This window comes from Aedes aegypti, chromosome 3, assembly GCF_002204515.2.
Source record: "Aedes aegypti strain LVP_AGWG chromosome 3, AaegL5.0 Primary Assembly, whole genome shotgun sequence".
NCBI lineage: Eukaryota > Metazoa > Arthropoda > Insecta > Diptera > Culicidae > Aedes > Aedes aegypti.
The window spans coordinates 319,897,970-319,925,812 of record NC_035109.1 but is presented as its reverse complement, the minus strand read 5'-3'; the positions used below and the strand labels follow the sequence as shown (position 1 = coordinate 319,925,812).

At 35.8% G+C, this 27,843-nt stretch overlaps 1 protein-coding gene across 2 annotated transcripts; it reads right to left on the bottom strand.

Annotated features, from left to right (window-relative positions):
- Window positions 1-27,843, bottom strand: LOC5578603. Of its 2 annotated transcripts, XM_021855921.1 has the most exons (6): window positions 27,658-27,843; window positions 27,433-27,582; window positions 26,640-26,747; window positions 15,461-16,293; window positions 7,230-7,535; window positions 1-1,664 (listed from the first exon to the last, which is right to left on the bottom strand). In XM_021855921.1, the coding sequence occupies exons 4-6, from the start codon at window positions 16,056-16,058 to the stop codon at window positions 793-795; spliced, it is 1,776 nt and encodes a 591-aa protein (XP_021711613.1). In that variant the 5' UTR covers window positions 16,059-16,293; window positions 26,640-26,747; window positions 27,433-27,582; window positions 27,658-27,843; the 3' UTR covers window positions 1-792. The 2 variants fall into 2 exon arrangements, with proteins under 2 accessions (XP_021711613.1, XP_021711612.1); XM_021855920.1 differs by lacking the exons at window positions 27,433-27,582; window positions 27,658-27,843 and adding an exon at window positions 26,809-26,962.

Genomic DNA, 27,843 nt, shown 5'->3' with positions numbered 1-27,843 from the left:
ACATTGATGTCTATGATCACTCATCTATTGTTTTCGGTGTTGCAATATATTTTTCAAAAATAAAGTAATCGCAATATAGTGTAGTGTTATAAGTGTCTTCATCGTATGATTTTTGTTTTTGTCCCAATGTGTTTGTTAAAACTTCGTAAAATAAATCTCTAACAAGTGTTTTTCGTTTACTTTTGTTGTTGCTCCAGAGCCAGATAAAACTTTTGTTTTCATTGTATTTTGTGAATGTGTTATACTTTTCATTTTCTAGATTATTCGCTTTGAGCGATTGTTTTCAACTTTTTTTTCTCTCATAATGAGCATCACTCTACTATACTCTACTAAGCTATTTGTTTTATCATATTACAATATTTCTATATGGCTATACTCTAGTAGTATTACATGCTTTTTTTGGTGTCGTTCACTACACAACTCACGTTACGCGCGCTAAATTCGTCTAAACAGGTGCACATTAGTCTCATCATTTTTGTTGTTGTTGTTCTGTAGGTTTCCAAGTTCAAAACTTTAAAGCGTCATCACTAGAAATCGGTTTTGTTTTATAGAAAACATTGCCGCCCATTAATAGCTTCACTACTTCACCCCTAGTAGATTACATATTTCGTGTTTGTGCGTGTGTTCTCCCGAATCAGGGCTAGTCCCGATCCGAGAAAATCTGTTCTTTTTTGCGGTGCATTAAAAATTCGTTCACTTTCACTAACAGTGACTTACTATGGTCCTAAAAAATTTGGCTATTAAATTTCACACGCTCTCGCGCTAGCGTTCATGTAGTTAAAAGTTTAAAACTTAATGCTCTTCTGATAAGGCCTTCGAAATTTCATTTCTAAGTTTGCTACTAATCTCCTCGCTGCTAGCATCACTAGGTTTTAGCTTAAAAATTGATATGTAATCCGGTTTGGTTTTGATTATCTTGGTCAGTGCTTCGCACTGCTCAGGTGGAAGCTCTAGCACGGCGTCTATCAGCGGTGCCACGGCCTGGTGCTCATCTTTAGAAGCAAAGATTATGTACGCTGCCTTGATCCCCATCATGAGCCCATTACCTATACAAATGCCGTCCTGAACGTTGAGACTCATTTTGAACTTGTCTTGGCTTCTCATCGATTCGTAAACCTTCAACAACATTTCGGCCAGCTCATTTCCCGGAAGCTTTTCACTTTCAGCTTCCGCCGAAATGAGCCGGACCAAGTCTACATCGCTTTCGCAAAGCATACGTAACTCTCCGAAAGCCGTCCGATCAAGATCACTACTTACCGCCTGCAAAATGTCGAACAACTTCTCCACTTCTTCAGGTTCCAACTTCAGCAACGTTTCGATATCAAACTTCAGCCCATCGATCGTGATCGCCTTGGCGTCCATTTTGTCCGATGCGATCGTCACGTTGTTCTGGAGCGAGTGCTTCACAATCCTCAGCCCGATGTCGATCGCTCGCGAATCGTTGTTGAAATACTCACAGAAATGGTCCTCAAAGCCGAACAACTTCAGGGCCACGATCGCGTTGTTCTTCATCATCAGCTCCGCCTGGCGGATGCTGATCACCGTTTTGGTCCAGAAGCAGATCGAGGCCGCGTGCGCTAGCCGAGTCTCGATGCTGGCATTGTAGTAGTTGGAATGCATCGCCGACAGTGTATCGCAGATCACCAGATCGCTGATTATGTTTCCTGGAAAAGATAATCATTACTACATTAAACCACTATCTATTAACGGTCTTCGATTCAAGTGAGGAAGCAAAGAGTGCCGCTAATCGTGTTCAGTTGTTCCGATTTTAAAGGATTTAGGCAACAGATCTTAAACTTCACAAGGGGAATCAAAGTTTCCTTCCAAATCACAAAGACTGCCGAATTTTGCCGGAAACTCTTAAAGATAGCAAACTTCTCCTCAAACTTCTAGAAGAGAAGAAACACATTTTTTACTTATGACGACAAAACTGAACGTTTGTTCAAAGTTGTCTTGAAAGGTCTCACAAGTGACTATAAGTCACCTGAAGAGGTCAAAAAAGGAATAAAAGATCAGTGCGCATTGTACCTTCGTGCGTACACGAATTCTCTCTGCTCTTGGAAGTTTTCTTAAAAACTACCTAAAGCAATAAAACAGTACATTTTAGTGCTACACAAACAGTACTTTTCAGTGCTAAAATTAAAAACGGTACTTTTCAGTGCTACTTAAACAGTACTTTTCAGTACTATTTTTTCTACTATTGATCCCTTTACGATCCTTGTTTGGACCCGTGCCTTCGATTTTTCGTTGGACCCGTTGGCGAAAGCTAGCGGTGGTAATCCTTCTTGGACACCGTCTAGGGAAAAAATCTCTCGAAGGTCACGTCTTTCTCGTTTATTAACTAAACATGGTATCAACAACTAACAAAAGGAAGGGTGAATCTCTGAATTCACAACTTCCTTCCAAAAAAGTGGGTTTTAAAACTGTCACTACACGTGGCAAGAATGGAAGAAAGGACGCTTCCTCGGAATGCGAAGTTTCTTCCAAGGGTGAAATGAATAATTGTATCGAAATGAGCAATCAGTTCGATGCTCTAGACAAATTATCCAAACACCAAATCGAAGCAGCCTCTAGCCCAGGCTCTTTGATTCAAGTGAGGAAGCAAAGAGTGCCGCCTATCGTGGTCAGTTGTTCCGAATTTGGGGGATTTAGGCAGGAGATCTTGAACTCCATTAGGGGAATCAAGGTTTCCTTCCAAATCGCAAAGAAAGGAGACTGTCGCGTTTTGCCGGAAACTCTTAAAGATCGCGAACTTCTTCTCAGATATCTTGAAGAGAAGAAGCACAATTTTTTTACTTATGACGACAAAACTGAACGTTTGTTCAAAGTCGTCTTGAAAGGTCTCTCAAGTGACTATAAGTGACCTGAAGAGATCAAAAATGGAATAAATGATTTACTTGGATTTTCCCCAGTCCAAGTAATCATTACGAAAAAGAGAACCCAATCTGGCATTGTTCGGAAAGGGCTTTCTCAAGAATATTATTTAGTTCACTTTAACAAAAAAGAACTAAATAATATTAAAGCTTTAGAAAAAGCTAAACTTATGTTCGATGTCCGTGTGACGTGGGAACATTTCCAGAAACCTGGAGGAAATTACCAGAACCCCACTCAGTGCCGTCGGTGCCAAAAGTGGGGTCATGGTACAAAAAATTGTCGCATGGATGCTAAATGCATGATTTGCGGAGGTTCTTCTCACGCTAAGGACGACTGTCCTGTGAAAGAAGATACCAGAAAGTTTGAATGCGCCAATTGCAAGGGCCCTCACAAAGCTAACTTTTGGGAATGCATTGCACGCAAAAGAGTCATTGAGGCTCGTGCCAGGCAGATGAAGGATAATATCCGTTACGATAACGGTCGTTTCCGGAATTTGCCTGGTAGAGTATCGAACAATGCTCATTTTTCAGTTAACGATCGCTTGATTAGAAATCAAACCCACCAGGAAGATCATAATCATGCTCATTCACAAACAAATTTTAATCCGTCGGGTAGCCGTTCGAATCTTTCAATTTCGAATGTATCTACCCACGGTAAATCCTTTGCCGATATCGTAGCAGGTAATTTGAACTCTTCCCCTATTCGTTCCATGAGTACCCATTCTACTTGTTTCAAATCAAATGGAAAAAACCCTACCACCACAGGTAACTCCTACCCCGCTTCTTCGTCTACCGAAAATTCCAATGGGAAATCATCAGATGATATGTCTGCCTCTGATTTTAATTTTCTAACTGAACAATTAAATCTAATGATTGATGCAATGTTCAAAGCCACCACTATGACTGAAGCAGTCCAAGTAGGTGTAAAATTTACAAATCAAATTGTTATTGGATTACGTTTTTCTAATGGATCCAAATAATAATTTAAATATTTTAAATTGGAATGCTCGTTCTCTGAATGGTAAAGAGGACGAGCTGTTTAATTTTCTTACGGTTAATAACGTGCATATAGCAGTTATTACCGAAACTTATTTAAAACCTGGATCCAAACTAAAAAAAGATCCTAACTTTTTTGTTTATCGTAATGATTGACTTGATGGTGCATGTGGGGGAGTTGCAATCATCATTCATAGGCGTATAACTCATCATCAACATCAACTGTTTTCGTCATTTGAAACTAAAGTTTTTGAAACTTTAGGTGTTTCTGTTGAAACACAGTTTGGTAAATATACTTTCATAGCTGCCTATTTGCCTTTTCAATGCTCTGGACAGCAAGTTAATTTGCTCCAAACTGACTTGCGAAAATTGACTCGCAATAAGTCAAAATTTTTTGTCATTGGTGACTTTAATGCCAAACATCGGTCATGGAATAATTCTCAAAGTAATTCCAACGGCAGAATTTTATTTGATGAGTGCTCTTCAGGATGTTTCTCAATTCAATACCCTGATAGCCCTACATGTTTTTCCTCTTCTAGAAATCCATCTACGATTGACTTGGTCTTAACCGACTCTAGTCATCTTTGTAGCCAATTAGTTACTCATGCTGATTTTGATTCTGATCATGTCCCTGTTACATTTCAAATATCGCATGAAGCGATTCTCAATCCTATCAGCTCCACTTTCAATTATTTACGAGCCGACTGGAATATATATGAAACGTATGTTGACTCTAATCTTGATGTTAACATTTCTTTAGAAACTAAAATTGATATTGACAATGCTCTTGAAACTTTAACAAATTCCATTGTTGAAGCCAGGAACATTGCAATTCCAAAATGTGAAGTAAAATTTGAATCCGTGATTATAGACGATGATCTTAAACTCTTGATCCGTCTTAAAAACGTGAGGAGAAGGCAATTTCAACGCACTCGTGATCCTGCTATGAAAATTATATGGCAGGATTTGCAGAAAGAAATCAAGAAACGTTTTGCAGATTTAAGAAACAAAAATTTTGAAAATAAAATTTCTCAATTGGACCCCGGCTCTAAGCCCTTTTGGAAATTATCTAAAATCTTGAAAAAACCTCAGAAGCCAATACCGGCATTGAAAGAGGAAAACAAATTATTAATAACTAATTGCGAAAAAGCTCAAAAACTTGCTATGCAGTTTGAAAGTGCGCACAATTTTAATTTAGGACTTACTAGTACAATTGAAAATGAAGTTACTCAGGAGTTCGAAAATATTCTCAATCAAGAGAACGTTTTCGAAAATGCCTGGGAGACTGATTTGGAAGAAGTGAGAACTATTATTAAAAAATTCAAAAAATATGAAAGCTCCTGGCGATGATGGAATTTTCTACATCCTCATCAAGAAACTTCCAGAAAGTAGCTTATCATTTTTAGTTGATATATTTAACAAATGTTTTCAATTAGCATATTTTCCTGACAAATGGAAAAATGCTAAGGTTGTTCCAATTTTAAAACCAGACAAAAATCCTGCAGAAGCTTCTAGCTATCGTCCAATCAGTTTGCTTTCCTCCATCAGTAAACTTTTTGAAAAGGTTATTTTGAACAGAATGATGGCCCACATCAACGAAAATTCAATTTTTGCCAATGAACAGTTCGGATTCCGCCATGGACATTCGACCACTCATCAACTTTTACGTGTAACAAATTTGATCCGTTCCAAAAAATCTGAAGGCTACTCTACTGGTCTTGCTCTTCTAGACATAGAAAAAGCATTCGACAGTGTTTGGCATGAAGGTTTGATTGTAAAATTGAAAAACTTTAATTTTCCAACATACATTGTTAGAATAGTTCAAAGTTATCTCTCAAATCGTACACTTCAGGTTAATTATCAGAACTCCAGATCTGAAAGACTTCCTGTAAGAGCTGGTGTTCCCCAAGGCAGCATTTTGGGACCGATATTATACAATATTTTCACATCTGACTTACCTGAGTTACCTCTGGGATGTCAAAAATCTTTGTTTGCGGATGACACAGGCCTCTCCGCCAAAGGACGAAGCCTGCGTGTCATCTGTAGTCGATTGCAAAAAAGTTTGGATATTTTTTCTTCATACTTGCAAAAATGGAAGATTTCTCCTAATGCTTCCAAAACTCAACTAATAATATTCCCACATAAACCAAAAGCTCTTTATTTGAAACCTTCAAGTAGACATGTTGTCACGATGAGAGGGGTTTCAATAAATTGGTCAGATGAAGTTAAGTATCTGGGGCTCATGCTAGATAAGAATTTTACTTTCAAAAATCACATTGGGGGCATGCAAGCCAAATGTAATAAATATGTAAAATGTCTCTATCCCCTTATTAATAGAAAATCAAAACTTTGTCTTAAGAACAAGCTTTTGATATTCAAACAAATTTTCAGGCCAGCCATGTTGTATGCTGTACCAATATGGACTAGCTGTTGTAATACCAGGAAGAAAGCTCTGCAGAGAATTCAAAATAAAATTTTGAAAATGATTCTGAGGCTTCCTCCCTGGTATAGTACCAATGAGTTACATAGAATATCCAATGTTGAAACATTGGAACAAATGTCAAATAAAATAATAAATAATTTCAGGCAAAAATCGTTACAATCTTCTATTGCCACGATTAATGCGTTATATGTTTAGATTAAGTTAGGTTAAGTATATTCAAAGCGTTTTTTTCTCTTATAAGCAGGTGAAATCAACTCACCTGTAAAAAATCTGAACTGCTACGGCAAATGAAATGTAATATGTTGTTAACAAAATGTTAATAAAATCTTAGATTTGTTTTACCAAATTAGGATGATAGTGTTGTCTAATAACACAGAACACCTAGATATAAGAAATAATGAATGTAATGTTTGGAATGATACTAATAATAAAAAAAAAAAAAAAAGGAATAAAAGATTTACTTGGATTTTCCCCAGTCCCCAGAATTCAATCTGCCATTCGTCGGAAAGGGACATATCAAGATATTATTTAGTTTACTTCAACAAAAGTGATCTAAATAATATGAAAGCTTTAGAAAATGCAAGACATATGTTCGATGTCCGAGTGACAAGGAAACATTTCCATAAACCCAGAGGAAATTTTCAGAACCCCACGCAGTACCTTCGGTGACAAAAGTGGCGTCATGGTACAATACATTGCTGCATGGATGTTAAAGCATGCTTTGCGGAGGTTTTTCTCACGCTTAGGACGTCTGTCTTGTGATACCAAAGAGTGTGTATGCACAAATTGCGGGGGTAACCAAAAGTCTAACTTTTGGGATTGCCCTTCACGCAAACGGATCGTTGAAGAAAATAAATTAACTAAAATGGTACTAAAAATAAAACTAAATACCTACTAATAACTCAAATTCCACGCACCTGTTTCGTTGATAAAGTTGCACACCTTAAACCCGGTCGCTATACTATGGCTGGTGGAAGCAACCCCCGAGAGGGCTGAAATGTGCGGCATGGTTCCGAAGGTGAGTACGTGCGCCGTCAGGCTGAGCCAAGCCGTTCGAGACTCCGAGTCGCTCAGCGGGTTCAGCGACTCCTGGTGGGCGCTTTTGTCGCGTAGCACATCGATCGAGCGCCCCGTAGCGTAGATGGCCGAACCGACGCTGGCCGCAATGAATGGGGTGGCCAGCCCACCCGATAGGAAGATGGCCCCCGTGGCACCGGCGATACCTGAAAGGAAACAAAATACGTATTTGGAAGAGTAACTTTTTTTTTTGAAAAATTTGATTGTTAGTTATAGGAAAATTTGAATATAGGATAAAAAGCTATATAACAAACTAAGCTAAGCTCGATAACAAACGGATCAACAACAAAAAGTATGTGAATTTGTGTAGTTTGTTTTGTAGCACCAATGTGATCCGGCTAGTTGCAAAAGCTTTCAGGTAAAACTGAAGATTCTTGAAAAATGTTTCATCGTGCAGAAACGCCTTCAAACATTTCGTTGGATTTTCTTCAACAATTCTGCCAAAAAAATCTTCATAATCTGCTCTGAATATTTGAATGAGTGATGCCACAAAATATCAGTGGGAATTTGATCAAATCAGTTTTTGGGAATTATCTTAGAATTAGGTACTTCCAGAAGTTCCTACGGTAATTCTGAATCAGTTAAGAACTTCTAGAGAGTTTGCTATGGGAGTTCTATAGAAATTGCTCTGAAAACCGTCAAGCAATCATTGGCGTAGCTAGGATTTTTTTCTGGAGGGGGCCTAAGGGGGGCCCAGCAAACAAAAACGAGTTACAAATTTCTTAGTTTTAACAAATTTGTATTGATTTTATTTATTTGTTGTTTTGTCTCATTTCGCGGCATATCAGTAATATTTGTAAATTTCAATTTACGGTACCAAATATTTCATTCTTTTAGTAATTCAGTCAAAAATCCTTCAAAAGTTCAAGTAAAAAAACCTCACAAGAAATTTCCTTTGTGATTCTTCCATGAACTTTTCAGGTATTCAACCATGTGTTTTGAAGAGAGAATTCATACGGGAATATCTTCATGTATTATTTTCGTACTTTTCAGTGTTTTCTCCATGAACACCTTTATCAGTTCTCACTGAGTTCGCCCTGGGATTTACGAAAAAGCATTCCTAGACTTTCTGATCTCACCAGAAAATTTCTCGAAGAATCTCTATCGACTTGTTCAAAAAATCTCTTAAAGAATTCCGCCAGAGAATGCATTAGAAATTCTTTTAATAATTTCTCCTGTGAGGTCCTCTACCTGCGTATTATATATAAATCCCAATTGTTAATTTAAAGTATTCTCTTGTGTTCATTAATAATTTGTTTAGGATTTTCAGAAATTACTTTTCTTCAAAAAGTTTTAGGAGTTTCACCGAAAATGTATTCAAGATCACTAAGCAAAGATTCATTCCACGAATTCTTCGGAAAGTTTGCCTGCAGTTTTTTCCAACATTGCTTTTGAAGTTCTTCCTAAAGCAGGATTGTTTAAAAAAACGCAGAAAACAATTATATAGACTTCCTGCAGAACAAATATTGACTCTTCCAGCTGTAGCCGTAAGGATTCCTCATAATATTCCACAAGAATTTCATGAGCCATTAAAAATAATTCAATTGGGAAAATGTTACTCATGATTTCTCAGAGAAGTTTTCATAGATATTTATTTTTAGATTTCTCTAAAATCATAGAGCAACATATCGCCTTCCTTCATATCTCTCTCGAAAATGTATTTTATTGTTCAGAAATGCCTAACTAATAACTGTTTAAATAATTTTAATGCAGAATATTTCAACTTTTTTTTTTCAAAAACTCTTCCGCAAAAATACTCAAAGAGTTCTTGAGTAATTTGTTCAGGGATTTGTTCTTGTTCAGAAATGCCTAACTAATAACTGTTTAAATAATTTTAATGCAGAATATTTCAACTTTTTTTTTTCAAAAACTCTTCCGCAAAAATACTCAAAGAGTTCTTGAGTAATTTGTTCAGGGATTTCTTATTGTTTCCCTAATATTTTTGCGAAAAATTTACCAGAGATTATATTCTTTAGGCCGCACTAACGATTCTTTTGGTAATTGTTTTAAAGAAATTTTCACCAGATTTACTAAGATTTTGCAATTTATTCTTGAACTTCTCAAACAGTTTCTCCAAAAGTTCCATCAAGTGTTTTTTAAGGTTTTAGAAATAACTCCATTTTTGGTAATCTTAGGATTCTTCCACAAATTACTTTTAAAAATTTATCCACTCTATTTTTTGTTTCAAAAACCACTTCAGGAATATCCAAATATTTTTCGGAAATTGCTTTACAAATTCCTCTACTAATCACTCTATATTAGATTTCTAAAAAAAAACACATACAAAAGAAGGTTTGAAAGAACTTTTTTGGTATTGTTTCTTTGCAGCTCAAATATAATGCGAAAAAAAATATATACTAAATTCCTGTCGTAAAATTTAAGAATTGAACCGTAGAATATCTGAAACTGGCTAACATTATACCTCGCAGAAAAGCATAAATGGTCCTTGTAGGATTTTTTACAAAAATGTTTTTTTTTGATTTTTTCTTCGTCTTTCATAATCGAAAATGATTGGTGTTGAAACGGATGGAATTTCAACTGAAACTATTTGTAACTAAAATCTTAGATAATATTTTGTATGCATTCTGAAGGTTCATGATACTATGGTGAACATACTAATGTAGAATTAATTTTTCCTACCTTAGAAAATTCCAAACTTTTTTGAAGGGTCAATTATCGATTATTTTGTAGTTCTGAAGAAGTTTAACACAAAAATATTACCCGTATTTTTAAAAAAAACATTATCAAAGATGTATTGAGGTGAAATTTGTAACGTAAGATTTTAATGAATTTAAATCTTACGAGAAACTTTTGTATTACTTTGAAAATTTGATGAGGAATTCCTAATGGACTTTCAGGAATCAAGCACCATACGTATAAAAATTCTGCAATCAAAACTCCTATAATTTATAATCTTTTCTCTAGAGGTAAATTACAGGATAGTTAAAACCTCTCCAATGAATTTATAAATAAAAAAAATTTCTCAAGAAGGTCCATCAGAATCTTCTTTAGAAATTATCCTTGAAATTTATCTTTCATTGACGTTTGGTTTTATATAATTATGTGAGAAAGCCTTTAGAAATTCCGCCCTCTTACTGCACAAACATTGAAACCAAGAATATGGATTCTGCCAATAATTGGATTACTTTACCGCTATGCTAATTTCTGAAGCAATAGTTTTCCTGGGGGTTTTCAACATATTTCCTCTGAAGATTCGAAAGCAAGACACATTTCAAAAACAATTTTCTTTTCAATTCTTGAACAAACCGGTGATTTGAAGCAAAATTTCTTGGAAAAAATAGAAGAATTTTTGACGTAATTCATGAAGTATTTTGTTAATATTTCTCAATGACTTTTGATGAACTTCGCGGAAGAATTTGTAATATATTTTTTGGGATAATTATCTAAAGAAATTTACAGAAGAATTTCCAATAGAACATTCAGCAAAATATCTCAGTATTAGATTCAACAGAATCAATAATTTTTTGAAAAAAAAAAAAATGCAAGGGAAAACTGATCTTTTAATTAATCATTTAAAATTTTTAGGTAAATCCGGGAACATTTTCCGGAATCAATTTGCTAATAAAAAATAGACATAGAAGGGATGGATGTCCACCAGGAGGAATTCGCTTTGAAAGTATGGACAAGTCCCACAATTCATTCTACTAAAATTCTATAAAGAATATCAAAAAGTTTTGCTACAAATCTTTTGGAAATTAATCAAATAATTTACGACATAAATTTATTCATGCAAAAATACTTAAAAAAATGGATCAAAATCAAAGAGAGAATTTATTGCTGTAATAAAACACTTGGGTTTATTCACAAATTTCATAACGCCAAAAATGGCAATTTTCAACACCCACCCACCCCCACGTAACGCTTTTTATATGAATATTCTACAAATTTTGTATGGACCGTAACATCACGAGGACACCCACCCACCCCCTTCAGCGTTATGAAATTTGTGAATGGGCCCACTTAAGTGGATTTTGCTACATTTTTTTCAAACCAGGTTAAATTTCTAACATTCATCTGAAGAAAACTTGGCCGTGCTGAAATTCCTTGAATGTCAATCCTTACATTTCAACAAAAATTCTCGCTATGTATTGTCTGAAAAAAATAGTAATTAGTAATTTTATCTATATTTTGTTTTATTTCTTTTGGACATTATACGAGGTGAAGTTAATGTATGGATTTCTTTAGTTAATTCTCATAAGGGAAATCATCATCACCGAGCAGGTTTTCCTCCAAAAATATGAGAAATCAAAATGCAGTGAATATGCTGCTCTATGCCAGCAAGCTAGTTTTAGCATTAACTAATCGATCGATGGCCGGACGATTAAGCTTTCGATTGTCACCGAAGTCAGAACCGCCACGCTGATGCTTCGTAAGACAATCGAAATTTTCCCACTATACTAAAACATAAAATAACGTAACTAGTGAAGAGATTTTTGTGAATAACAATATGAGTCATGTACATTGATTCAGAAAATTTTGCGCTTTGTTATTTTTTTCCATTTTTATTTTTATTATTATCAAAAATTCTGGGGGGGGGGAGCTGGATGACTCTGGAGGGGGCCAGGCCCCCCTGCCCCCCTGTTCCTACGCCAATGTAAGCAATGCTTCAATAGATTATATAAACAGTGAAAACATGTTCAGAAATCGCCGACACTCGTGTTTTGTATAACATATACAGAGCTGACCGTAGATTTTATCAGAAACTATCAATTGATTTATTCAGAAATGCCACATAGGAGCAATTCTCGCTGAAACCAGGCCGTCATCGGCACCCATCGTTAGAATTCCTATTTTATGTCACTGGATCGCTAGTATATGTTATGTTAAAACTAAAGGGTGGTCATGAGCTGGGAGGGAGAAACCAATACAAAATTTCTCTACGTCACAGTGAGCCGAAATTTTGCTGTCACGAACTGTCACTGTGAGCCCGAATCTTAAACAATGGACAAACATGATAAAAGCGCGCCATAGCCAAAGCATATTTTTGCATTTCATCAAGAGTAGCAAAAATCGGATTAGAATGAATTCATGCACATTCAAAAGAAACGTCACGAGAGCACCGTTTATTCTAATTGAATATAACAAATTAGAATGAGGCTCTTTTACTGTTTTCAATAAAACTGAAAATTAAACGCATAGAAAACTGTGGCCCTTTTTCAATGTTTGTCCAGAAATATCGAAGATACACAACAAATGAAAACTAGAGATTTTCACCAAGCCTGCCTTAATTGTCGTTGGCAAACTGGAGTTATCTGGCAGTTTGGAAAAAAATTGTATCAAATTTCGTGTGTAGTATCTGTGCCTCCCTCCCAGGTCAAGGGTATTTCATCACGCAATATTTGTCATATTTTTCTTCGAACACAAAAAAAACTTAGTGGCATCGAATAGAGGAAGGATATAGCTTTCATTTAAAGATAAAAAATTTTTGGCTGTCATTTTGAATTTGGCCAATTCAAAAAAATTGTACCAACCGAGTGAAGTTGGTAGATCTCCGATCAAGAGTTGGCCTGATCCCATGTTGAGGAGGACTGTTGCGTTTCGTAGTATCACGCATCACAGCAAAATGATCGTAATTACGATCTTAGTAACCTATGTTGCTTATAGCAAATAAATTTTCATCAGTTTTTAGAACAGACGTTTCAATATTTGAGGATGTTTTTTCTTGCATAACGCGTTTTTTTTCGATTATAAAGATTTTGGATTGGGGCAAATATAAAAAATATCTATTGACGGCATTTAAAGATTAAATGAATTTCCGATATTTACAAAAAAAAATAGATGTTTTAGTTTAGTATCTCTAATAATGCATTGAAAAGCAGTGCATTATTATCAGAAAATAATTAATATATTTTGAGTCCAAATGGATATCAACAATCCATTTGTTTGAAAAGTTGCGTTTTGCTAATTCGAAAAGTCGTCTATAGACTACTTTGATGACAATCTTCTATATAAATAAAAATGGAGTGGTGTTTGTATGTCACGAAATGGCTTGAGAACGGATAGGCTGACGTAAAATTTTCACATTTGCGCTCGACAAGGGATGCCACGTGATAGTGCTAGGAAAAAGTTTGAGAAAGTCTCCGGAATAATCACGAAAACAGGAGAAGACTAATGTGTTTTTTTGTATGGGGGGTTACATGACGTTTTACAACAGTCTACTTGATGGCATGATGAAGTTTGCTGGGACCACTAGTTTTAAACTGTTTTAAATAAAAAAAAAAAGATATGCAACACTTAGAATAGATCACAAGGAACAGGCATGGAGAAGTCGGTTTAATATGCTTATGGGCTTTCTGACGAATCCGAAATGTGTTTGAAACTGAGTGATAAAACCTAAACTGCCCATAAATGCATACCAGTCACACTAGCAAAACAGCGCACCCAAGAAAAACGCGATAGAAGTCGTGAACACCTGCATGCTTTCTTTACTCCAATTATATTGAAAATGCGATGTTTTCGCACCCAAATTTGAACTCAAATGGTGCAATGAACTATTGATTACAGTATTACATACATTTTGTTTATTAATTTTCTCAAATATTTAGTTAATATACCTAAAAATGTACGCGTGACTGGTATGCGTTTATTTGCTCTTGAATGTACGAGAATAAACGCATAACAGTATCAGTGCTTACTATGATGCATCGGTCTTCACATGGTGTATTATTGTTGTTTTGATAGTTTAGTGTCCGCATTCAAAGTCGCGAAAATGTCTGCTCTCGATTATTTGAAAAGTTATGGTACTTCTGATAGTTCCGAGGATGAGTGCAGGAATTTGGCCGATGGCGTCCCGTAGGACAATGACGCGGGCTCTGAAGACAAGTTCGCTGGCTTTGACGATAAGGACGGCAATGCTGGCGGCGACGGTATATTTCAGTTTCCACCGAAGACGTAGCAATGGGTAAGCTATTTAAAATCCTTGGAGGACACTATATATGTGACGGGGACTGATGAAATGGACTCAGACGGAAGTCAAAAAGCCGTTGATGAATTTGCCAAAAACGCAAGAGAACAACAAAATGAAAGCGACACACAACGCCAAGAAGCGTCGATTATCGCATCAAGTAAAGCTTGTCACTTGTGTGTGTATTATGAACTACGGGCTTAAAATACCGAAGAAAACCCGTATTCGTCTTAACACGTTGATCTAGGCATTGGATTCACGAGAGCAAACCAGCTATATACGCCAGTGCGTGGAACGAGGGGAACGAGTGGATGTTCAAAGACGGCGTCGGTACAAGTACGAGGAAGACGGTCCAAGGAAATCCAATAGCTTTTTATTTCATCTGGCTGAATCAAATGATTCTTCCGTTTAAGTGTGTCGTAGATTTTTACTGACCACTCTGGGTTACGGCAACAATTGTGGATAAGTATATTTTCCTTTACTTGACTTACTTATTAACACAATTTGTCGCAAGTCCTTATCACACAAGTTGCGAGACTGACATGCGTTTATTAGTAACGTGGGACATACCAAGTTCGATATTGTTTTTAACATTTCTAGAACAAACGTACTATTTTCTTATAATACAATGAAAGTATATGCAATTTAATGACGTTTCCCGTAATTAACTAAAAAATGACAAAAAGTCACGTGGGACTGTTATGCATTTATGGGCAGTAAATGGCACTATAGTATACTCCTCAGATTATTACTTAGTGGAATGTTTGGAAAACCCCAACGTAAATCCTCAAAGTAAGATTTCTATCGTAATTTTGTAAGGATAATTCACATTGAAAAAAAAAATTGAAATTCGAAATAATTTTTTGACTAAACAAATCCATCCGACAGGATTCCTTGATCCGTTGAATATTCCACATCCATTTTTTGTTAAAACTACTGAAGAATTCCAAATTGCAAGAAAATCTAGCATAAATCCCAAGACAAATTCTTGGAAGACTTCACTATTCTAGTACCATGTCTTGAGAAGTTTTTAAAGGGACTTATTTACGCTTGACTTTATTTAGGTTTATTTGAAATTTTTAGTAATGATCCATTGAAACACTATGAAATCAACGCATATCACATTTCTAAAACCACTTCACTTACCAATGATACCCGTCGCAATATCCAACGCCTTGAAGTAGTAATTCTTCCACGCTGGTGTCTTGCAAATATCGTACACCACATTGTTCAGATTCGTCGGCTCCAGTCGACCCTCCTTCGGGTACATCATCTCCGCCGACGGGTACTTGTTGTTCTTCAAAAAATCGTCAAAATCCTGATACACCCTCCCGATGGAATCGATAAACTTTGGCTCCGTGTCGGTCGCTTGCTGAAAGTGGTACCGAAACAGCGGCACTTCGTACAGCTTCCCTTCGCTGTACAGCTCAATCGGTAGGATCGTCAAACGGCAGGTCACGTTCCGATGGATACCGTTGTACATCTGCTGGACCAGCTTGTCGATTGTTTTACAAGATTCCTCGTCGTAGAAGCACAATTGCTCCATGTACTCCATCTGCAGTTCCTCATCGGTCCACTCGTTCGGGTCCTTCATGGTGAGGCTAAGGGCATAGCCGAGGGTGTTCTCCAGACTGGTCCCCTGAAGAAGTTGCGGTTCATCTCCGCGGCAGCTTCCGCCCCGGTTGAGAAACTTCTTCATGTTCTCCTGGGCTCGATCGATCCAATCTTCGCGTGCGATTTCCATTTCGATGCGGGTGATTCACAAGTGTGAAAATTCACAACAGTCTGTAGAAATGATGCGGGTGCTTATCTTCTTGGTCTTCCGTCAACAATATGCTGATGACATGTACCTAATGATCTCATTCGCCGAGGCGCGTTTCGTGATAGAAGCGATGGAATTTGTGGGTGGAAGAGAATGTGGCGACCGTTGCGACGGAAGAAATGGAAGTCATTATCCACACAGCGAGGAATGGGAAAACCTAAAACCAGGAAATTGGATTAGTAGAAGTAATGTAAATTGAACAAACATTTGTTATACTGGTAATCTGCGTTTGAAAGGATTAAGAAAGGGACTCCCAGTATAAATACAATTAAACCGATTATATTGTGATGTATAGTAGTTTCCGTTCAGAATTATAACGGATGAACACTCATAAGGGTAATGGAAATGACATAAATTGTCGTCTGATTTTAAAATGATACTGGATCTCCCTTGTATAGTTTTAATGAATTACATAAAATATTTAATGTTGAAACATTGGGACAAATGCAGGATAAAATTCATAATAATTTTATACAAAAATCGTTGCAATCTTCTATTGCCATATAATAAGTGCTTTATACATTTAGGTTAGTTAAATCATGTTAAATCTAATACAAAGTGACCAAATAAAGCTTGCCTCAATCCGGGACAAACAAATTAAAATTCAATTAAATTTAATTGTGTTGTTCAACCTTCCTGTTGCATCCGGGTTAATATTGAGCATCTGATTGAGACTTTTGAGCATCTGTAACTTTTTAACGGAACCACGTAGCGCTCTGAAACTTTCTGAATTTTACTATTTTTTGAAAAATTATATTTAGACAAAAAAATTGAAATTCTACGGCGTTTCTGCAGGGCACCAATAAAAAAAGTTATACTAAAGGTGTTCGGGTCATGTTGACCCGTATTTAACATTGCAATTTTGTAAGCATTTTCCAGCTAAATTACCGTTTTGATTCATATTACGGACAGCTTCAAATTCCGGACACTCTACTTTGTATGGGAAACATTTCACGCGGAATGTTTCAATTTTTGCTGTTCAAAAGTTATCAATTTCAAAGCTCGTTTTGATAAGCTTTTTCCATAAATATCTTTGAAAATTTATAATGCCCAACTACCTTAGATGTCTCTTTGGTGGTTTAACGATTTCGAATGATGATTTGACTGTTCCATTAATGAGTATCATGAGCTGTCCGGAATTCGATTCAAAGTGTCCGGAATATGAGGCAAAAGTGAGGAAGCGTCCGGAATAAGAATCATGAAAAGGCCACACATTTTGATTTATTTAAAATTATTGAAGTTGCGGAAGCGTATTCTTCACCCACCGTTCGAAAGTAAAGGGCTTCCGACGCTTGATAGCGCTAAGGAATCATACAGAATGATTTATTTTGTATACTCTATGCTGGGTTATATTTCCCTGAGTCCTTAAGTGTCCGTAATATGAATCAAAACGGTATAAAGTTTTGAGTCAATTTGAAAATATAATGAAAAAATGGAGTGCTGGACCAAGTTGAACAATCGGTAGGCATGTCCCGGTAATTTTCACATTTCGTTGAACTCAGACAAGCAACATATCAAAATTTGCAGAATTTTGGAAAAAAAATCACAAGGGATAATTTTAGCAGTCCTGAGTTATGTTGTGAAATCGGTGATAATGTAATATATTCCGAACGTTCTGGTTACGTAGTCAATTGACACTATTCGTTGAACTCAGCCATGTAACATTTCAAAATTTGCAGAATTTACAGTTTACTGTTTACAGCCGTAGCAATCCCTGAAACATTTGTATTAAATCCACAAACTTCTTGGACTAAAATGATAGGATTGCCTTCACCAATCCATTGATCTCATTGAGTAAAACCTAACAGCATAATTCATTTTTTTCTAACACTCAAGATTTGAAGTTGTTTAAAAATTATTAATTTTCCCAAGAAATCTTCAATTGCCTAATAAGCGATCAATTAACTGCGTTAAATCTTAGCAATGTGAAAAAGTAAGTCATCTAGGTGGAATCTTTTCCGAAGTCATCCTACGAATTTTTCAATGGTTCAATCAAGAATTCACCTGAGGAGACATCCCTGCATTTTCCCCAAGGGTAAGCCAAAATGGTTTCATCCAGGAATACTACAGGCATCACTGCAAGGAGTTTGTCATGCAGTAACCTCTCAACAATTTCATCGGATTGTTTTTTTTTCAAGAATGCCTCTTAAGATTCTTCCAGAACTTAAACAAAGTTCCAAAGATTTGTTTTTTTTTTCTTCTCACATGTTTGTTTTTCATAATATTATCCAGAAAATAAATATTTATAAGTCATTCGAAAATTTAACCATTTTTTTATTGTAGAATTGCTATCAAACGAGAAATCGATCGATGAAGTTAAGTATCTTATCGTCAGAGAAACGCAAATTTAGCGTTGACAATGCCAGTATAAATGGCCAACAGAACATCATCGTGTTTAATACTAAGCGTTAAAATCTATTTTGATTAATTTCTCACGGAAATATATTTATAAGAGCATAAAATTGAAGAAAGTTCTCTTTTGCCTTTATTTTATTGTAATGCAACAGAAATAAAGCCGCCTGCTCAGAACGATGGCTAAGTATTAGACCTGTTCATATTTAAAAAAATGTCTGGAAATCTACCGGTCAAGCAGTATTCGGAATTCTCGTGCTAAGAACAATGTCTGGTCAAAATTGAAAATGTGTTTTTGGGCTTATTTCAAGGTTTGAAAAATCATAACTAGCATGTGGAAAATCAAAACCACTTGCTATTACCACTATTTGAAAGCTAATTCTATTCTGTTAAAGTTTGTCGAACACGCTAACAAGATTAAATTGAGTTTTAACATTGTTTGATCCAAATTTGTACTCCGCAGTACCCAGAAATTACAATTTTCTCAATATACATGGTATATAAAACAGGCATTGGTGTTAGTTTTTCAGGCCCTAGTCAAAGGGAATCAAACATAATACATCTATGAATTCATTGACCATCAACAGATTACATGTTGCTAAAGGCAATAAATTACAATAAATGCCCAAAGATCGAGCACCGCATCGCAACCTGATGATAGTTAAATCATGCATGACACATGTACCGGAAACGAATGAATTGAACAAGTTAGCATTGCTTTTTCTTTCCGAGTGATGATTGTTTTGATCGCATTTCACTAATCATTTAGAACGATTTGAAAACAATCATCATCATCGACTGAAAAAAGGCAAAGCTAACGTGTTCATTTTTTGTATTCATTGAAGTTCACGGTGGTGCTCTTGGCTCACCCACAGTGGATTTACAAATGTGCTTCATAATTACCTATTTTTTACAATTTATTTTCGTAAGATAAATGGTAAATTTGAACGATATTGACTTTTAGATATGCATTGTCATCATGTCTGGAAATTAAAAATCCGAAATTTTCATGCAGGCATGCTGTTCAGTGAAAACAATTCCCGAAAAAAGAGATTTTCAAGAACCTAGAGATACAAACCTCAACCAAACTATGTTAAAACTTGCTCCAATTATAAAATCGTGTACGGCAAAAGTTCGTAGAATTGGATAAACTACTATGTAGAAGTATTTCCGATAAATTTTGATGTTTCGTTCGGTAGTTATGATTTTTTAAAGCTTGAAAATAGCCCAAAAACACATAATTGATTTGAAGCACAACTTAATTTACTCTAAATTGAGTGAAATTTTGGCCAGAAGTTCATTTCGCAATGAAAAATCAAAGTATTGGTTGACTGGGGAGTTTCCAGACATTTTTGAAAATATGAATAGGTCTACTAAGTATGTTACGAAAATCTGTAATTAAGCATAAGCACAAGCATAAGCATTGATAACCGTACAATTCGTAGTTGCTACTCCGTGATTGACCAGAATAATCGAAGTTGCACAAGGAACCAAGAGATGTAGCTTGGGAGTAGCTTTCCATCTTCAATGTACACTTTCGAGAACTCCAGACATTTAAAAGTCAATAACAGCGCCGGCCACGTCCTTACGGTCATCGGGGGAAGGGAAGGAATGTTAGTGTGACATCCATTGTTACTAGAGACCGAGATCACCTCTGCATCTCCATGGTTGTCATGGGTAGGAGTTGTGTTAGAGGGAAGGGATCATAGCTGCGTGATCAGGGTTCACCTTGGTAAGTGATGCGATTCATGCAACCTCAGTTCAAAAAATCACCTATCAGTACTCTAAAGACAACGTGAATATATGATAAGTCGACTCTTTTAACGTCGATCCATTCAAAGGTTATTTTTTTTAATGATAAACATCAGGTAAAAAGAAAGGTATAGGCTTTTTAATGTTAATGTACTAGAGTCTATGTCGACACTTACAGTGACGAACTGTTCATATTTTGTTAAGTCAATTCATTTAAGTAACATTCCCACCGTTGTCATAATATATAGATGTTCCAAAATATGTTTTACATTTAAAATAAAAGCATGAAACGAGCTCACCAAATTGATCATTATTCATCCTTGATTGAGGAGCTATAGCTACTTTAACCAGCATGTTTGTTTCACAAAACAAAAATATCATTCCGGCGATGCGAGAACCTAAACTCGATTGCACTCGTGCAAACTAAAACGAGAAAGAAAAAAAAAAACTCCGGCGACGCGACGACGCAAAAAACACGATTTTTTAAGTGAAGTTGAAACGAAGTCAAAACCCAACACCCAAGACACGAATCTAGAGATCCAGACAGCCTCTCAAGCAGAAAACCTTATCGATTGATCACCACCAGTGAGCGAGAATTTGATCAAGCCCTCTGCCTGATCCGCTGTCCGGCTCTCCAGACCCGTGCACCTGAAAATTTGAGGTCCGGCCACGATGCATTTTCACCTTCTTTTTGGGCTTAAACGAAACACTGCCCAGCAGAACGTGTTCAGAATAATCGTTTCATTTCAGTATAGACACTTTTTTTCCCAAACTGCATCAGCCGTTTCATTGGTTTCACCAGCCGAATCTAGTAATTTGCGAGGACGACAAAAACGTGACAGATAAATTTTCAACACATCCGTTCGCGCGCGCTGCCTACTGCGATCTATGTTACGAAAATCTGTCATTACGGAATTAGTTTCCAATCATGAGACGCAATGTCGCCTGAGTTATTACCTAAGACGATATTAGCATGCAATCTAAGTGATAGTGAAAATGAAGGCGAAGCTTGAATGGTGATTCCCACGAAGTTCGATCCCAAGCAGAACCTACTCTTCAGGATGAACACCGTACCGTATCGAATACGTAGTATCGTCTTAATGGTTAGACAATGCATTTTCATCTTCCACTTCGCTATAAGAGTGACATGCAGTTGCCGGTCGAACCAGATAGCCCAGAGGACAAGGAGCTTGAAGTAGACTCGGAACGAACGGAATTAGTTCGAACTAAACAAAAAATACAAAGAGATATGGAAGCGAAAAAACGACAACTTCTACATCAAATTGATTTTGAAAACTTTGGATGCTCATGAGATCTGTATGCTAAAAATCTATACTAGGGTAGATGTACCAGTTATGGACATAGTGGTTCCCTATTTCGCCATACGTGATTACTTTAAAGACTTCAAATTTTGAAAATCTGTGTGTGTTGTAGTAATTAGATTTAAGATATATCTTGACGTTAAAACATTCAAAAAGATTTAAAATGCGAAAGTTATCAAAATTTCACATATGGCCAAATAGGGAACCACTATGGCCATAACTGATACACTTTCCCTATAAACTAAAATATTCTAATAGATGAACTCACTTTTTTGTATTCTAAAACTTCTAAAATACGTCCATATAGATAGTCAACATAACTAGGATGAGCTAGTTTCTAGCTAAAAACTAGCTATAAAGCTATAAATTGAATTTTGACGAAATAGAAACAAGTCAAACAACGAATTATTTGAAGTTCATAGACTCTTTTTATACCTTAAAAGAAAACTAACTCAATTGTTAATTCTTCTTCTAATTCTTGTTATTTTTCAGTCCAATTCAATTTCCGAAGGGCGTATAAAAAATAGCTTCTAAACTAATTCCATGCGATCTTCGTGTATGACATGGTTCGGGATCCATACTAGGTGGCCGTATTGAGGGATTCCACGGAGGCATGCAAGTCGATTCTGATCGACCATTTCAAAAATATCTGAAACTTTGCACAGTTTTTCAGTTCCATCTAAATCGTCATTTTCCGATATCAAATCTTCAAGTTGAGTCACGACTAACTTTTCAAAAGGGTGTATGTGAAAATGGTTCAAAAATATTCAAAAAGCTGCACAGCAAAAACGGTTCGTTCGATTGTTAGACAAGTAAAGAAACAAAGTTAGACAACTAAATAAAGATTCCAAAAAAATACACACAGTAAAAAAAAAATTTTTTTTTTGCATTAAAATACATCATTTTTGTCACAAAAACTCAAATATCTCAAAACCCTATCGGAATACCAACGTAATTTTTTGAGGGAAAACGGTCCATTATATTAGCTATCTACCATAAAATTGGTGATGGTAAGCCAATAAACAAAAAAGTTATGACATTTCAAATATTTCACAAATTTGACACTTAGTGAATTTTTTTTTTTTTCATTGTTAATTTTTTTTAGGACCGCAGTTTGTTGCTGAATTTTTTGTTAAGGGTACCACATGAGGTTAACAAGTTGTTTTCATGATATTTTATTTAATTATTCATAACTATTATAGCATCTATTAGAAAGTTAGACGCGATCCAGTATTGTGATCTAAAGTCTTGATAGTGTCATATTTTTTATTGTACGTAACTAAAGAAAAATTCTCTCAATAGTGTTGAAACCTTTTGATAAAAGAAACCTATAAGAAATCTAATATTGAAGACAAAAGCTACAAAAAAAATTTTCTATACAGGTATACGACTAGTTTACCTGCAAAAAGTTTACCTCGTAGAGAACAAGGCGGGTCTATACCCAGGTGATCTAGTATACGTAAAGCAGGTCGGTTTTCTCGGCGCTGGTTTTCTCCACAAAGTTAAAATCTGATTAGACCCGCCTTGGTAGAGAATAGACTTTGTTAATCATATTTGGGAGAAAGCGAGTAACTTCAACAACATCAAAAACATGATAGGTACATACCATGAACATACTCACGAAAAAGCTAAAAATATACTACCACTATGGTTATAAAAGATTTAATTGTAAAATTTTTCTTCAGCAAACGACACCAAACTAGTCAGTAAAAACTTAAAAGTGATTTTGTTTATTAAAATCTAACGAGCAACATGAGTAGTCGCTTTCTCAACTGTTGCAGGCCGTTTGCAGAATAAAAGTGTTCGAAAGAGCTACGAAATCTCATCGAAAGCACCATAGATAAACTGAAAGCGGCTGGTTATGCTCCAATGTCTACATTGAATACAAATTTACGCATTTGTACGTCCTGCCGTTTAAACGTTGACAAACGGGCAATCTGTAAATCATCGGTGGATCAGGTTGCAGGAAGTTCGAAAACAACAACAACTGAGGAATTACTAGATGCACCGACAACAACTGAGGAGTTACCAGAAGTACCAAGTGCAGATAGTCTTGCCACGGTACCATCAGCGACATCTGTTTCAACAAATCAATCAGAAGATGAGTGCATCCAGAAGGTCAACATCGAACGCTTCAACGAAGGGATAGCTGGAATAAAAGTGACTCCGATTAAATGGACGAAGATGGGTTACGTCAATTATCCCGAGAAAAAATACCGTGAAATCAACGAAGCTGTACGAAGAAACCTCTTCAAATTAGGACCTGAGGATGTGGAAAATACAGACTACGATGAGGTAATTATGAATATGAAGGAAAGGTTCTCGAATCTAGCCACGACAAGGAAAGAAAAATTATTGATTTTGTCGATGCTGCCAAGCTCGTGGTCTATTCAAGACGCCATTGATGAGTTCAAAACCAATAGAAATACAGCAAAAGAGGCAAAACAATTCAAAAATAACTGTCTTGCAACCAAAAATGCTAGGTCGAGTACTTCATTAACAGATGAGACAAAAGAAAAAATAATTCAATATTTTGAAGACGATGAAGTAAGTAGAGCTATGCCTGGCCAAAAAGATTATGTATCTGTAAAAAAAGATGGAAAGCGTCAAGCAATCCAAAAACGATTAATGATGACTACTTTGAAAGAAGCGTATACACGCTTCAAGGAAATTAACGAAAATATTAAGGTAGGTTTTTCCTCATTTGCAAGCCTTCGTCCAAGGCAATGCAAGCTTCTATCCAATTCAGGAACACATAATGTTTGTGTGTGCACAACACACGAAAATATTGACCTAATCTTACATAGTTTGAAAAGAATCAATTTATCAAAGGATATTAAAATGTTAACTGGTAGTCTTTTGTGTGAAAATACAACATCAAATTGCTATCTACGATCTTGTTCGGATTGTCCAGATTCTTCATCATTGGAAAATACTTTATTCGCTGAGTTTGAAGAAAATTATATTGATCAGTTATCATTTGAGCAATGGGTGACCACGGATAGGTGTGACCTAGAAACTATTGTAAAACCTGTAGATGAGTTTGTGTCATTTTTTTGCTTGAAATTAGAAAGTTTAATTCCTCACGACTTTATTAAAACAGAGCAATCCCGCTTTTTAAAAAATACGAAAAATACATTACAAGATGGTGAATTTTTAGTCATTTGTGATTTTTCTGAAAACTATAGCTTTGTATTGCAAGATGAAGTGCAGTCCCATCACTGGAACGTACAACAAGCTACAATTCATCCATTCGTTATTTATTTCAATGGAAGTACGCAAATTGAACATTTTAGTTTTATTGTAATTTCCGAAGATTTAAGACACGACTCAGTATCTGTAAATTTGTTCATTGCCAAAATGATTAACTTTTTACGCGTTGATAAGGATAAAGAAATCAGAAAGATATATTTCATGTCTGATGGGGCAGCATCGCAGTACAAAAACCGTAAGAACTTTTCGAGCCTATGTCAATTTAAGTCAAAGTACGGAATTGATGCAGAATGGCATTTCTTTGCTACGTCACATGGCAAAGGTCCTTGTGATGCTATTGGAGGAACCATAAAGCGCATGGCCACAAGAGCAAGTTTAGCCAAAGAACGTGAGCATCCAATTAAAACTGCAAAAGAACTATTTGATTGGGCGACTCGCAGAAAAGAAGAAGATTTAACAAAATTATCATTTTGTTTTACTACTACTGAAGAGTACGAATTAACGGCATCAGAGCTCAGCGAGCAATATAATAACGCGAAAACGATCTAAGGAACCCAAAAATTTCACTGTTTCATTCCATTGTCAGAAAATAAAATTAAAGCAAAACTATACTCGAACTGTACTGATAATGATGCAAAAGTGTTCGATATTGTAAAAAAATTGAATAACAATAAATAAATAAATAAGTATTAATAAAATGTTTTCATGATCTCATAACGCATACCCAAATCCAAAACTTTTAAAGTTTATATATAACATTTAGAAACTCATCGATCATACTTTAAAAAAAATATCCTGGTAAAAAAAAAAATATTTTCGTGTAATCTGTTAATTCATTTTAATTTATACATATATACATATACATATAATATTTATACATATACATAATATTTATACATATACATAATATTTATACATATAATATACATAATACTAATGAATACATGAAAACGACTTGTTTAATTCAGGCAAGGCCCTTAACAATAAAATCAGCAACAAACTGCGGTTCCCTTAATAATTTACACCGAAAAAAAATTTTTTTTTCTACTAAATGTGAAAATTGTGACATGTTTGAAATGTCATAACTTTTTTGTTTATTGGTTTACCATCACCAAATATTTATGGTAGATAGCTAATATAATGGACCGTTTTCCCTCAAAAAATTACGTTGGTATTCCGATAGGGTTTTGAGATATTTGAGTTTTTGTGTCAAAAATTATGTTTTTTAATGCAAAAAAAATTTTTTTTACTGTGTGTATTTTTTTGGAATCTTTATTTAGTTGTCTAACTTTGTTTCATTAGTTGTCTAACAATCGAACGAACCGTTTTTGCTGTGCAGCTTTTTGAATATTTTTGAACCATTTTCACATACACCCTTTTGAAAAGTTAGTCGTGACTCAACTTGAAGATTTGATATCGGAAAATGACGATTTAGATGGAACTGGAAAAGTGTGCAAAGTTTCAGCTCAATAGAAAAAAAATGAATTAAAAAAATTACCAAATTTTGGTGCTGTTGCTTGGAATCACTCACATAAGAAATTAATGTAATCGAGTTTGGGAGAGTTGACTATAATGAAGAAATTAAAAAAAAATCGATAAGCTCAATAAGCGCAACATTCTAAACGTTTATATCCAGAGTATCTTCAATTGAGAGAAGTTTGGGAACCTCGCTACCGTTCGACGGTATAACAGGAAAAATCAATAAAATCCAATCAATACCTACTGAAGTCATTTTTACATTGTGACCTTGGGCCAGTAAAACTGCATATAAAGGGATCTTTTAGCCTTTTAATGACCCGTACTGCAGCAATTGGCAAAACAACTTCAATCTTCATTTGTTATGTAAAAGGTTTGACGAACTTACAATTTCTCCAGTGACTCGTCCTACGATTAATTGCGCGCTTGTTCAATGTGATCTGGATTCCATTGCCTCTCGATAAGCACACAATCAGTCTTCGCGCGGTGTTATTAGCTGAAATTGAAGCAATTGCATTACTACACTTAATTAGAAATCGACTAGATAAAACACACACCGAATATATTGATACTGCACACTGGACCGAAGAAACAAAAGAAAAATGATAACCCAGCGCTGCCTGTACGGATAAGTGCGAAGAACCCGCACAGTAGCGACGGAAAACGCGACTCAAATGATGGGGCGATGGGCGTTTTGCTTTGTGTACGAACCTAATGCAGAGTATGGTGGGGCAAAAGGTCGATTTCCATATTATTTCACGCAATGAAAGTTCGACCGAAAATTACATTTTTCACGTCTAAAATCAACCATTAGCCATAACTTGTCCAATCAAATTCTATGATAATTGTAACATTGGAAAACCCAAAAGGGCTTATACTAACATATTGAACATAAGGTTCTATGGCAAACCGTTGAATAGTTATAACCCCATTCAACCGTCAGATAAGGATACAGAAATATGCCTAACTATGCCCTAACATAAAAAAACGGAGGAGCTTTGCTTTTTTTTTGTTCCATATGGTGGAAGTTTGGTCGAAAATTACAATTTACACGTCAAAAAACAACAAAGAGTCCCAACTTTTGCAAATCTCAATTGAATTTTAGAAGTTTTGGAGTGAAAGTATATTAGGTACTTGAATAGCATTCGAACCACCATGAAATTTTTAACAGTTTGCCCTACCTTACTCTAAGTTTTATCCACGCGTAGTAAGGGGAACCACGTAATGGATGGCACAGGAAGGAGGGGGTCCTCCCTCACGGTCTCAGTAGCTTCTCTCACAATGCACTTCCGCTCGCGTGCACCTTCCACAAATTCTCTCTGTTTATTTTGCTGTAATGAAAAACCGCCTCTTAGAGTGTTTGTAGAGCTGGGGGTAATTATCACGACACCACTTTCGCTGTTTACCTTTCGACTTGCTCCCCTTCTGCACTCGGTGGCCTTTAGGTGTTGCTTTTTATAATCACCTGTCCGAGAGAACACCACCCACTCAACCAAAACAAAAATCTGTTGGGCGACGAAATGAAAGCACTGCACGCGACTACTGATATGAGGAGAACAAAGAAACTCGGAAGAAGCAACGCAGCGAAATAA